The 13,017-nt window shown below is 50.4% G+C and overlaps 1 protein-coding gene across 1 annotated transcript in view; it reads right to left on the reverse strand.

Annotated features, from left to right (window-relative positions):
- Window positions 1-13,017, reverse strand: part of rims2b (regulating synaptic membrane exocytosis 2b) — a gene marked incomplete at both ends in the record, with an annotated part of 93,800 nt that overhangs the window by 16,315 nt on the left and 64,468 nt on the right. Inside the window, 9 exons of the mRNA XM_080527182.1 lie at window positions 196-299; window positions 2,567-2,755; window positions 3,980-4,039; window positions 6,574-6,672; window positions 8,109-8,192; window positions 8,288-8,423; window positions 8,942-9,010; window positions 11,425-11,578; window positions 12,059-12,230. Coding sequence (XP_080383308.1) covers window positions 196-299; window positions 2,567-2,755; window positions 3,980-4,039; window positions 6,574-6,672; window positions 8,109-8,192; window positions 8,288-8,423; window positions 8,942-9,010; window positions 11,425-11,578; window positions 12,059-12,230 — 1,067 coding nt within the window. The remainder of the gene's footprint in view (window positions 1-195; window positions 300-2,566; window positions 2,756-3,979; window positions 4,040-6,573; window positions 6,673-8,108; window positions 8,193-8,287; window positions 8,424-8,941; window positions 9,011-11,424; window positions 11,579-12,058; window positions 12,231-13,017) is intronic.

Genomic DNA, 13,017 nt, shown 5'->3' on the forward strand with positions numbered 1-13,017 from the left:
CCTGATAAGACATGGAAGGAAACATCTGAAAAATGTCCTAGTTCACTATACTAAAATCCCAAAATACAGCGACCTTTTAATACTTTTTTATGCAGAAAGTAAGTGAATACAAACACGTTTAAAATAATATGATTTCTCTACAGATATCTCTGACAGAGATGAACGGTGATAAACGTGATAAACGCAGTGACTCACTTCTGTCCAGCGGCCCCTTGGGAGGGACGACAGGGAGCTGTCGTGCTCTGCGGCTGGAGGAGGGCGTGCCGGTGGGGCTGGTCTGGACCGAGCGGGGGCTGGCCCTGTGGGACAGAGAAGGGTTAGTCCTGGCCGTCGCCACGGCAAAGCTGACCCGCTGTCGCCGGAGCTACAACCATGTGGGAGGGGCTATGTCTGTGTGGGAGGGTCTACGTTGGTGTGGTGGGGCTATGTCTGTGTGGGAGGGGCTACATCTGTGTGGGAGGGGCTACGTCTGTGTGGGAGGGGCTATGTCTGTGTGGGAGGGGCTTTGTCTGTGTGGGAGGGGCTACGTCTGTGTGGGAGGGTCTACGTCGGTGTGGTGGGGCTGTCTGTGTGGGAGGGGCTATGTCTGTGTGGGAGGGGCTACGTCTGTGTGGGAGGGGGCTATGTCTGTGTGGGAGGGGCTATGTCTGTGTGGGAGGGGCTACGTCTGTGTGGGAGGGGTTATGTCTGTGTGGGAGGGGCTATGTCTGTGGTGGGGCTATGTCTGTGTGGGAGGGTCTACGTTGGTGTGGTGGGGCTATGTCTGTGGTGGGGCTATGTCTGTGTGGGAGGGTCTACGTTGGTGTGGTTATGTCTGTGTGGGAGGGTCTACGTTGGTGTGGTGGGGCTATGTCTGTGTGGTGGGGCTATGTCTGTGTGGGAGGGGCTATATCTGTGTGGGAGGGGCTACGTCTGTGTGGGAGGGGCTGTCTGTGTGGGAGGGGCTATGTCTGTGTGGAAGGGGCTATGTCTGTGTGGAAGGGGCTACGTCTGTGTGGGAGGGGCTATGTCTGTGTGGGAGGGGCTATGTCTGAGTGGGAGGGGCTACGTCTGTGTGGGAGGGGCTACGCTAACTGTCGTTAGACACTGGCCCATCGTATGGGAGGGCCCCAGGAGGACACGCCTCCACACAGGACAGACACAGGGCAGGCTAGGACGCAATTCTTCCTGGTAGGTAGATGGTACAATATATAAACAATATATAAGCAACATATATATACATATATATATATATATATATTGTGTTGAACTGTACAAATATCATCACAAAAGTACATTGTTATGTCTTGAAGGGGAAAAATTAAAACCAAGCATAAAGTCACTACAGGGTTAAGCGTCTACATATTTCTCATGCGTTCCGATGAGTAAATATGTAGGAGGATCATGGGCCTTTTAGTGAGGCAAAAAATGGCACATGGTCTAAACTCACAGGAAGTATCACACCCTTCATCGTACCTTTAGAAACACTGAATGGGCTTGTCCTAACGTCAGCTGACAGACAGACACGGGTATATGGAGAACAGAGTTGTGGTGGGTCGTTGTTGTTTCATACAGCACGTGTGTGGCACATGGCTGCTCATCAGTAGAGAGTGTGATAGCAGCATGAAACAGAAGCTTATAGGGTAAGTCCTGGTTTTTGTAACCAAATCGGTATTTCTGATGTAAATGGTATGTTGTTGTTGTTGGTGGTTTTTTGGTGGTTTTTCTTCCCTTGTAGATTCAAGACCCTTCGACAACTGTGCATCATCAATACAGATTGGGTTCAATAAATCAGAACTTTGTATTTGGCCCATTTTTACCCAATAGACCATCACATATCAGAATAAAACGGTCTACTATATTAGACAGTATATATTATGTCTGAAAGCCCATTCCCATGTCTGAAAGGCAGTATGAAGTGTGGAACAGAAACAAGCAGCGCTGGCTGCTGATTGGTTTAGAACATAAACGATGAGCAGTGCTTGCTGCTGATTGGTTTAGAACATAAACGATGAGCAGCGCTCGCTGCTGATTGGTTTAGCTGCAAGAAAAGATCAACAAGCAGAGGGTCCGAGAGTGTGTGTGTGCGTTCACACACTCACTTAGACAGTAGAGTGTGTGTGTGTGTGTGTGTGTGCAGTCAAACACTCTCTAAGACCCCACAGATAAACCACAAAACAACCAGCAGAACAGTCAAACCAAAAGAGGATGCTGTTAAAAAAAGAAAAAAGAAATGTAAATATTTTGGAAGTAATACAAAACCAGACAAACAAGCATAAAACAACCATGGTTAGGTCCACACCATTATATCCACTCAAGATATAAATAGTGTGTCTAAAAAAGAAAACAGAACAAATCAAGAGGTTAGTATCTAGCATCGTTATTCAGCTAGTCTACTGATGCAGACAACAGTCACGCCACTGTCACCATGGAGACCAAATAAAATGTGACTCAGCGAAACGAGAGAGGGAGGGAAAGGGGGGAGGGTTGTTGTGAGGATAGGAAGGAGGGAGGGGAGAGTGGGGGTTGGGGGGGGGGGGGTTAGTCGGAGAGGCGGGTGGGGCTGGTTGTGATTGGTCAGGATCACCTCGTTAAGGCAGGTGAGGGAGGGGCGGATCTTCCAGAGGGGAGGGACGGCATTGACCTCATGTAGGCGTCAGAGTCGTAGCGCTCGGTGGAGCGAGAGCGCGTGTAGACGGGCCGGTCCGCCATGGCGCGCTGGTCGGCTGACCGCGACCGGTGGTAGTAGTCGTGTCTGTCCATGCCCCGGCTGGACCTAGAAGACGTTAGCCACAAAAACCCCCCTGCTCAGCTTCAGGGCTTCAGCTCACTGGGCTAACACTAACACGTTACGAAGCGCAGGAGTACCCCGGGTTCCAAACCCACGAGTCGGTTGTGTCTTTAACACCTGCGAACGTTAGTCAGACAAACGCTGAGACATTTGAACGGAGATGATGACGCTCTCTCTCTCTCTCTGACACTAGGAGAGAAAAACAACCGTGAAAGGCAACCTAGGACACACAACCTAGGATACACAACCTAGGACACACAACCCAGGACACACAACCTAGGACACACAACCTAGGACACACAACGCACATCTGGAAGGAGACGGGTCTGTCTGACCCAGCGACACAAACAAAGACGGGTCTGTCTGACCCAGCGACACAAACAAAGACGGGTCTCCTTGGGTCAGGTGACTTGGCCTTGGTTCAGGAGGCTGTGGAAGGAAGAGGTTGAGCTGGGGTCGACACACACAGAGAGAGGAGGCTCTCTCCTGACCTGGACACACAGAGAGAGAGAGAGAGAGAGAGAGAGAGAGAGAGAGATAGAAAGTGAGAGGGAGAGAGAGAGAGAGAGAGAGAGAGAGAGTGCGAGAAAGAGAGAGAGAGAGAGAGATAGAAAGTGAGTGAGAGAGAGAGAGAGAGAGTGAGAGAAAGTGAGTGAGAGAGAGAGAGAGAGAGAGTGAGAGTGAGAGAAAGAGAGAGACTCCTTTCCTACCCTGGATGGAGAAAGGGTTAAGAGAATCCCTCTCGACTTCCATCTTGTATCATAATAGTAGTTGAAGTGTCGCCTCAACTGCCACCAGTGTGTGTGTGACCACCAGTGTGTGACCACCAGTGGGTGTGTGACCACCAGTGTGTGTGTGACCACCAGTGTGTGTGTGACCACCAGTGAGAACCTGGTAAACAGAACCGCCCTTCACCGCACCGCCTAAAGCAGCCTCGCGTCTGAGGAGGCGTCGGCTAGAGACGGCCTGGTGGACGCCGTGGTGACGTAGGTAGCCCTGCCTGAGACGTGCCAACTCAACGGTCCACCCCCGAGGACGTCCTGTCGGCATAACGGTAGACGCTTGGGTCTTCCGCCGTGGGATGGGAGACCTGCGTTCGAACCCCCAACACCGACGACACTCTAACTCTAAACGATACTACAGCACCACAGAACTGCTACAGTTAACCGTCTCTCTCCGCTACGCTCCCTCCACAGCCTGTCTGTTTACCTCAGCGCGTCCTCCTCCAAGGCCTCGGGCTCGGCCGGGAAGTCGGGGATGTGGTCCTCCCTTCGCGGGAGAACAAGAATAACAACACACGGACAACGCACTCTCGTTTACTGCTCCTGACTCGCACACCCACCAGGGGAGGCTGGGGGAGGTAGAACACCAGGTTAGGCTGGGGGAAGGTAGAACACCAGGGGAGGCTGGGGGAGGTAGAACACCAGGGGAGGCTAGGGGAGGTAGAACACCAGGGGAGGCTAGGGGAGGTAGAACACCAGGGGAGGCTAGGGGAGGTAGAACACCAGGGGAGGCTGGGGGAGGTAGAACACTAGGGGAGGCTAGGGGAGGTAGAACACCAGGGGATGCTGGGGGAGGTAGAACACCAGGGGAGGCTGGGGGAGGTAGAACACCAGGGGAGGCTGGGGGAGGTAGAACACCAGGGGAGGCTGGGGGAGGTAGAACACCAGGGGAGGCTGGGGGAGGTAGAACACCAGGGGAGGCTGGGAGAGGTAGAACACCAAGGGAGACTGGAGGAGGTAGAACACCAGGGGAGGGGGTATACTAGGGGTATACTGTCAGTGTGTGGACGTCTCAGCCTGTATCCTGAGACCTCCTGTCCTACTGTGGAAACCAACCTCTAAGTTGATGTTAACATTTAAACTGGTTTAAACTGGTTTGAAAATACATTAAACTGGTTTAACACTGATACTGACTGTAGTGGCCTCAGTCAGTCGTATACAGACTTCTGTCAATAGGGAAGACATTGGTAAATGTCCAATGTTTATCAGCCATTACAGACTTTATGATAGCTCAATGCTTAATAACAAATCATTTGAGCAAACCGGTCGACCACACACACACACACACACTGCTCATCTAGCTTCTACAGCACGTGTCCTACATACTACAGTGAATACTACAGTGAATACTACAGCCTAGGAGGTCTACTCTCTTACCCAAAGTCGTCAGAGACACCGTTCATGACTTGATTGGTCCATGGAATATGGTTACTAGGACCATTGTAATATCTTTGAAGAGGAGGAGAGACACACATAAAACACGAGAAAGGGATTATGAAACAATGCATCTGGTCACCCAGGGTACTAGAGCTGTGCAGAAGAGCTCATACAACTCCTATTTTAGAGACTCTACACTGGCTTCGTGTTAAGTTCAGAATAGATTTCAAGATCCTTCTGCTTGTTTATAAAGCTCTCACTGGCACAGCACCAGAATATCTGAAAGACCTTTTGCTAGCATATCAGCCCAATAGAACTCTCAGGTCTTCTGACGCTGGTTTTCTCTGTGTACCACAGATTATGTACAAAATAAGAGATTTGGTGCACCCAAATTGTGGAATGCACTGCCAGTTTACATTAGGGATGCAACCTCAGCAAATGTTTTCAAGTCAAGACTAAAAACCCCTCTTTTTAATATTGCCTTAACTAAATGATTAAATTATGATTACATAATGATTAAAGCACTTTAAGCTGCAACGTTTGCAGGAAAAGTGCTATACAAATAAAGGTTATTATTATTATTGTTATTATTATCTGGTCACTCAGTCTGGTCTCAGTCTGGTCTCAGTCTGGTCTCAGTCTGGTCTGCTACAGAACATGCTACACACACCACCACACTACCAGCTAGTAGACTATTCACCAGTCACAGTTCTATTCTATTCTATTTCTAGTTGATGCTGTTTCTATGCTCGCGCCTGTGTTTCTATGCTAGCGCCTGTGTTTCTATGCTAGCGCCTGTGTCGTTACCTCTCAGGAGGCTCAAAGCAGTCGTTGTAGGTGACAGACATCGCTTTCCTCCCCATCCTCCTGGTTAAAACCACACACACACACACACACACACACACACACACACACACACACACACACACACACAGGGAGTTAGAGACCCCATAAAACCCTAACTTTAACCCTAATCCCAACCCTAGCCCTAGCCCTACCAGACAGTTAGGGACTATGACACAGAGGTCCCTTCATAGACAGTCCAGCATCCAGATGTGGAATATCTGATTTCTCTGAAAGATTGATGTTGTACATGAACTCATTGGTACCTTGTTTTATAAATAAGTGTGTGTGTGTGTGTGTGTGTGTGTGTGTGAGTGATTCCCCCAGTGTAATAAAACATGTCTGCTATGTCTCTGTGTGTGTGTGTGTGTGTGTGTGTGTGTGTGTGTGTGTGTGTGTGTGTGTATGTGTGTGTGTGTGTGTGTGTATGTGTGTGTGTGTGTGTGTATGTGCGTGTGTGTGTGTCACTGCCTCTCTGGCGGACAGATGTGCCTCGTCATCATAACAACCATCCCTCCTCACCCATCATGGAAGAGTCCTCACAGCACACACACATACACACACATACACACACACACACACGCACACACACACACACACACACACACACACTCTCTCTCTCTCTCTCTCTCTCTCTCTGTCTTTGTCTCTCTCTGTGTCTCTCTCTCTCTCTCTCTCCCCCCTCTCTGTCTCTTTCCCTCAATCTCTCTCTCACCCTCTGTATCTCTCTCTCCTAGTCCTCACCATCCCTTCATCATACACACTAGACCACTAACATCAGCTGTGTGTGTGTGTGTGTACCTGTCCAGACCAGTGTACGCTCCGTCAGAGAAGGTTCTAGACATCTTGGCGGTGCGCAGCAGTCGGACCGCGTCCTCTCGGTACATGGGGTACATGTTGCTATGGAAGCACCACAGAGGTCAGAGATCAAGGGGTCAGGGTGCCCGGATGCTAGAGGCTAGGTGGGATCCTCGGGACGACCCTGCCCTCGACCTTTAACCTCCCTTCAGCCAGAACCAGGGGAGAGAGGCTAGTGGAGGTAGGAATCGGAGGACGGCATCACTGTAACGCACGGTTACGGAATGAGAACTGTGTCCTCCGATTCCTACCTCCACCAGCCTCCCCTGGTACACATGTGACACGTTCTAGTCTTTTGGTCCGCACGTCGGCAACCAATCAAAATGTTCAGACTTTTCTTTTGAAACACGGAGCGACGTTTCAACGTTGTTGAGAATCACAACACACACTCGCTAGTCGAGCCAAAATACTGCAACGCAATGGATTCGGTGAGTAATCCCCACTGCTACCTAGTTAACTAGAACACTACTTTACATTGTTAGCAGGCTCACAAAACAAGCTGTGTTAGTTGTCTAGTGATGTGTGTCATTGATTTTCAACGATGCTGAAATGTATTTACATTCGAAATAAAAGTCTGAACATTAAATCGGATGCCGACTTGCAGACCGATTGACCAGACCGTGTAACATGTAGCATAGCAGCAGCAGTAGTATGGGTCAGCGGGGACGGTGTTTACAGTAGAGAGCAGTCAGAGCTCACTGGTGGGGGAGGAGAACACTGTATACATGGATGTACAGCAACCAACATCAACCCAACACATCAAACACGGTACACACCATCACAACACACACCAACAACAAGCTGGTCACATTCTACTGTGTGTGAAAAGTGTGTTAGGATCAACGACAGTCATCATCACATTCTAGTCTGCCGCTGCAGGCACATGCAGGGACACAGGTGTGAGGAGCACACGCACACACACTCACACACACATTCACACTCACACACGCATGCACGCATACACACACACACACACACACACACACACACACGCACGCACGCACGCATACACACACATGCACACACACACACACAGGACACAGTATACACACACATTTATCATTATTATTGAACTTATTGTAGATGTCAGAGACACACATATGAACATCAAAGGCAAGGTGATTCCACTATCAAAAGTATAAACACTTATCCATCCATCCATCCATCCATCCATCCAGGAAAGCTTCTCCAGAGCAGTGGTGGCCTATCTCTATATAACACCTATCTCTATATAACACCTATCTCTATATAACACCTAGTATCTCACAAGCATGAGACTGACTGGCCAAGCAGTCAGGCTAGGAGCCTAGGTGGCTAGGAGGCTAAGTGTGTTTGTGTGTGTGAGGTTATTTACCTGTCAGAGGGTGTGTGTGTGTGTGTGTGTATGTGTGAGGTTGTTTACCTGTCAGGGTGTGTGTGTGTGTGTGTGTGTGTGTGTGTCTACCTGTCAGGGTGTGTGTGTGTGTGTGTGTGTGTACCTGTCAGGGGAGTAGTGGTCTTCAGACAGGCGGTGGGTCTGACCGTAGGATGGACCGCCCCGAACGCCGTGGTCCAAACTCCGACTGAGGGGAACACCAGAACACAGTCACCAACACACACACACACACACACACACACGCACACACACACACACAGAGTGTGTGGGGGGTGGGGGTACCTCTGTGGAGGGGGTACGCTGGGGGAGCGTGCCCGCGACCGGACCATGTCGGAGCGGGAGAGGTGGCTGGACGCCAAGACCTGCTCCGGGACCGACAGGGTGGAGCTCTGGAAGTCCCTGCCGTTCTGCCTGTAGTCTGGAGACCCCAGGGAACATACTGTCAGCTTTAGGTAACGTGTATATAATAATAATAATAATAATAATAATAATAATAATAATAACTTTTTATTTGTATAGTGCTTTTCCTGCAAACCTTGCAGCTCAAAGTGCTGTAGGTAGTAGGAAGTAGGTAAATAAACATATAGTCAGCTATAGTTGACATGTACAGTAGGTAAATAAACATATAGTCAGCTATAGTTGACATGTACAGTAGGTAAATAACATATAGTCAGCTATAGTTGACATGTACAGTAAATAAATAAACATATAGTCAGCTATAGTATAGTATAGGTATAGTAGGTAAAGTAATATGAATATGTTTTTGACTACAAGAAAATAATGTGGTCAGTATGATTTCTCCTGCAGTGTGATTGGTCAGCTGCTATGGGAACTAAACCCTGATTCAAAACAACCTTCTACTGTGACATCATCCACATCAAGCTGCACCTGATCTGGTCTGAACCCGTTTGGTGCGGTTGCCGTTGTCATGGTTACCTGATATGACTCCAATCCCGTCCTCACAGTCGAACTCAGAAAACTCATTGTCACTGATTCTCTGGGATCCTAGAGAGAGAGAGAGAGAGAGAGAGGGTGAGAGCAGGTGAGAGATAGGGTGAGAGTGGGAGAGAGAGAAAAACGGTGAGAGAGAGATAAAGAGAGAGAGAGAGGGGTGAAGGGAGGAAAGGAGAGAGAGAGAGAGAGAGGGGTGAGGGGAGGAAAGGAGAGAGAGAGAGAGGATAACGATCTCCTGTGTCGTGACACCAGCACTAACACCTGCTTAGTAATCTAGCTGGGGGTCAGCTGGGGGTCAACAAGGGTCAGAGGTCACCTGGGCTACACAGACACACCTTCCCCCTCACAGCAGAGGGGCGTGACCCCTGCTTCCTGTTAAAGGTTAAAGTTCATCCAGAACCCATGTTCATGTGTGTTTCTGGTCAATCCATCATGCTTACTGTCTCCAACTATCACCATTTCACCTGCATCATAGCGGGAAAAAAACAGGTCTGTGTTTACTTCTATAACGCTCTCATACTGCGTTAAAATACAGTCAGACGAGAGTTGTTCCACTCTGATCCTGCTCTCTCAGTGGTTCCCTGAGGGCAGCGTGGGCTAGCTCTAGCGCGGGCAGGACCTGGCCTACATGGCAACATGGACCTGGCCTACATGGCAACACATATCACCAGGGAAGGTTTAGAAAATAAATTCAATACTTTTTTGCTTTCTTTTAAAAGAAAATGTTTTGTTGAAGCACAGAATGTCCTAAAAAAATCCTAAATGTGTAACACACACCATACTGCGCCCAACCTAGACCATACTGGGCCCAACCTAGACCATACTGGCTGACCCGGACTGGGCTAGTCATTTCCAGCCCTCTTTCAGAAACAATGGTGGAATACTTAACCAGGCCAGCCCAGTTCAACTCAGACCAGCCCAGTTCAACCCAGACCAGCCCAGTTCAACTCAGACCAGCCCAGTTCAACCCAAACCAGCCCAGTTCAACTCAGACCAGCCCAGTTCAACCCAGACCAGCCCAGTTCAACTCAGACCAACCCAGTTCAACCCAGACCAGTCCAGTTCAACTCAGACCAGCCCAGTTCAACCCAGACCAGTCCAGTTCAACCCAGACCAGCCCAGTTCAACACAGACCAGTCCAGTTCAACTCAGACCAGCCCAGTTCAACTCAGACCAGCCCAGTTCAACTCAGACCAGCCCAGTACAGTCAGGCTCAGCCCTGTCGTGTGAATGAGGCCACCCAGTCATGTCAACAGCCTTACACAACACCACCAGAACAGCAGGAGCCTATGTACAGTACAGGGGAGGCTGGCGGAGGTAGAAATCGGAGGATGGCCTCATTGTAATACATGTGTGTTTGATACCATTCCCTCATTCCATTCCATGCATTACAATGAGCCCATCCTCTGATTTCTACCTCTGCCAGCCTCCCTTGGTACAGCAGCACTGTAGGGGTCTGCTGTGGGGAGGAGGGGCTTGGAGCCAGACACTGTAAACAAGCCACTCATCTGAGGGAGGACACCTGAGTATCTATGACAGGGGAAGCAGGGTGCTAAACACCAGCTGGTCCAGTTACTACTGTGTCCACAGGGATTAGCATTAGCACGCTAGTAAACAACAGAGGTAAACCTTGGAAAGCTAGCATTAGCACACTAGTAACAAGGATAGCCTTGGAAAGCTAGCATTAGCACACTAGTAACAACAGAGGTAAACCGTGGAAAGCTAGCATTAGCACGCTAGTAACAACAGAGGTTAGCCTTGGAAAGCTAGCATTAGCACATAGTAACCAGAAAGGTTAATGGTGGTGTGCTAATAACCGAATAGCCAGTGAGGCTAACGGTTAGCTAACCAGTGATAGCACGCTAGCTGTCCTGGGTCAGGGAGAGGAGGTGTGCGGGGTGACCGCGTCAGGAGGACAGAGGTGGAGGAAGCAGCAGTCAGAAACACACTACAGAAGCTCCCAGGGGTCACCAAGGGGTCACCAGGGGGTCAGGTCACCACACACACCACCGTGCCACTGACCTGAGGTATAATACAGCCCTTTATCTGCACACACACGGCGGTAAGGGGGGAGGAAACACAGGTATCTTCAATAACACATAAAACAATAGCAATATATCTATATCTATCTATCTATCTATCTATCTATCTATATAGAGAGAGATATTAGCATATGAAAAAGGTGTTTTTCCAAAAACGGTAAACATAAATGTGATTGAAAGATAAGCCAGATATGCATCCCTAATGTAGCCAATCTCCTTTCGAGGGAGACCGGGAATTAGATTTACTAAAGAATTAAACCAGTAAGTGTGTGACCAAGTGAGTAGTGTGTGTGTCCGTGTGTGTGTGCCTGTGTGTGTGCCTGTGTGTGCCTTTGTCTGTGTGTATGTGTGTGTCTCTGTGTGTGGTTGTGCCTGCGTGCATGCCTGTGTGTGTGTGTGTGTGTGTGTGTGTGTGAGCCCTACTCTGCAGCCTCCGGGCAGGGCTGTCCCCAGGCAGCAGCCTCCTCTGGGGGTAGGGGGAGGGGTGGGGCAGGGGCAGGGACGAAACGTCGTGGCTCTGCAGCTTGTACCAGTGGGCCTGGTCGTCCAGCAGGGCCGTCTCCAGCTCGATCAGGATCTACACACACACACAGAGAGAGAGACACACACACACACACACACACACACACACACACACACACGCACACACACACACACACACACACACACACACACAGAGACACAGAAAGATACACACACACGGGCATGCACACAGACAGACAGCCACACACACACACACACACACACACACACACATACACACGTCAGTGTCAATAGAGTAACAGTGTGTAAGTGATCACAACACACTCTCCTCCTCTCTAACTTGTGTGTGTTGTGTGAGTCCAGGTGTGTGTGTCCAGGTGTGTGTGTGTGTGTGTGTGTGTCCAGGTGTGTGTGTGGTCCCACCTCTCCCAGGAAGTCGCTCTCCTCCTCTCTAACTTGTGTGTGTGTGTCCAGGTGTGTCCCCAGGTGTGTGTGTGTCCAGGTGTATGTGTGTGTGTCCAGGTGTGTGTGTGTGTGTGTGTGTGTGTGTGTGTGTGTGTGTGTGTGGTCCCACCTCTCCCAGGAAGTCGCTCTCCTCCTCTCTGACGCGGGCCTGGTCCCAGAGCGTGACCTCCAGCATGCGCTCCCTGAAGTCGCGGCGGTGCACGGCCGTGTACATGAAGGTCTGGTTCCACCGCGGCTCCACACACTTCTTCACTGTCTTGGTCCTCCGCTTGCTCTTGTCACTGGGGGGGGAGGAGGGACAGGCAGGGGTCAGAGGTCAGGGGGTTAGTGGTCAGGGGTCAGGGGAGAGGGCAGCGGACAGCTAAGCAGGCTTCGACGCCTTAAGAACGGCGTCCCTCAGGGATCGGTCCTGGCCCCCCTCCTCTATAATATCTACACCTATGACCTGCCCAACACACTCTCGCGGAAGTACGCCTACGCAGACGACCTCGCAGTGGTGTACTCTGCTGGAAATTGGCAGTCTGTGGAGGGGATTCTGAGCCAGGACATGCAGACACTAGTGGCATACTTCCGGAAATGGAGATTGAAGCTTAGCGAGGCAAAGACAGTGTCGGCTGCCTCCCACCTTAACAACAGGGAGGCTAAACGTGAGCTTAGAGTACACCTAGATGGAACTCCCCTGCCATGTTCCGCTGAGCCAATCTATCTCGGCGTGACATTGGACAGGACGCTCACGTTTCGCCGACACCTCGAGTCACTGCGCAAGAAGTTAACAGCTTGTGTGGCGTTGATGAGGCGACTGGTTGGCTCGGGCTGGGGCGCCGGCGCAAGGACCTTGCGCACGGCAGCCCTAGCCCTCGTTTATTCAACTAGTGAATACTGCTCCCCAGTATGGTGTCGCAGTGCCCACACCCGCCTCATCGACTCGCCTATAAACGAAGCCTTGCGCGTTGTGACAGGATGCCTGCGTCCTACCCCCGTGGACAACCTTCCCATCCTAGCAGGCATCCAGCCCGCAGGCCTCCGCCGCATGGGAGCCACAGCACGTCTCGCCTGCCGGGCCGTGGA

Source organism: Nansenia antarctica (assembly GCF_963989245.1).
Source record: "Nansenia antarctica genome assembly, chromosome: 3".
Lineage (NCBI taxonomy): Eukaryota > Metazoa > Chordata > Actinopteri > Argentiniformes > Microstomatidae > Nansenia > Nansenia antarctica.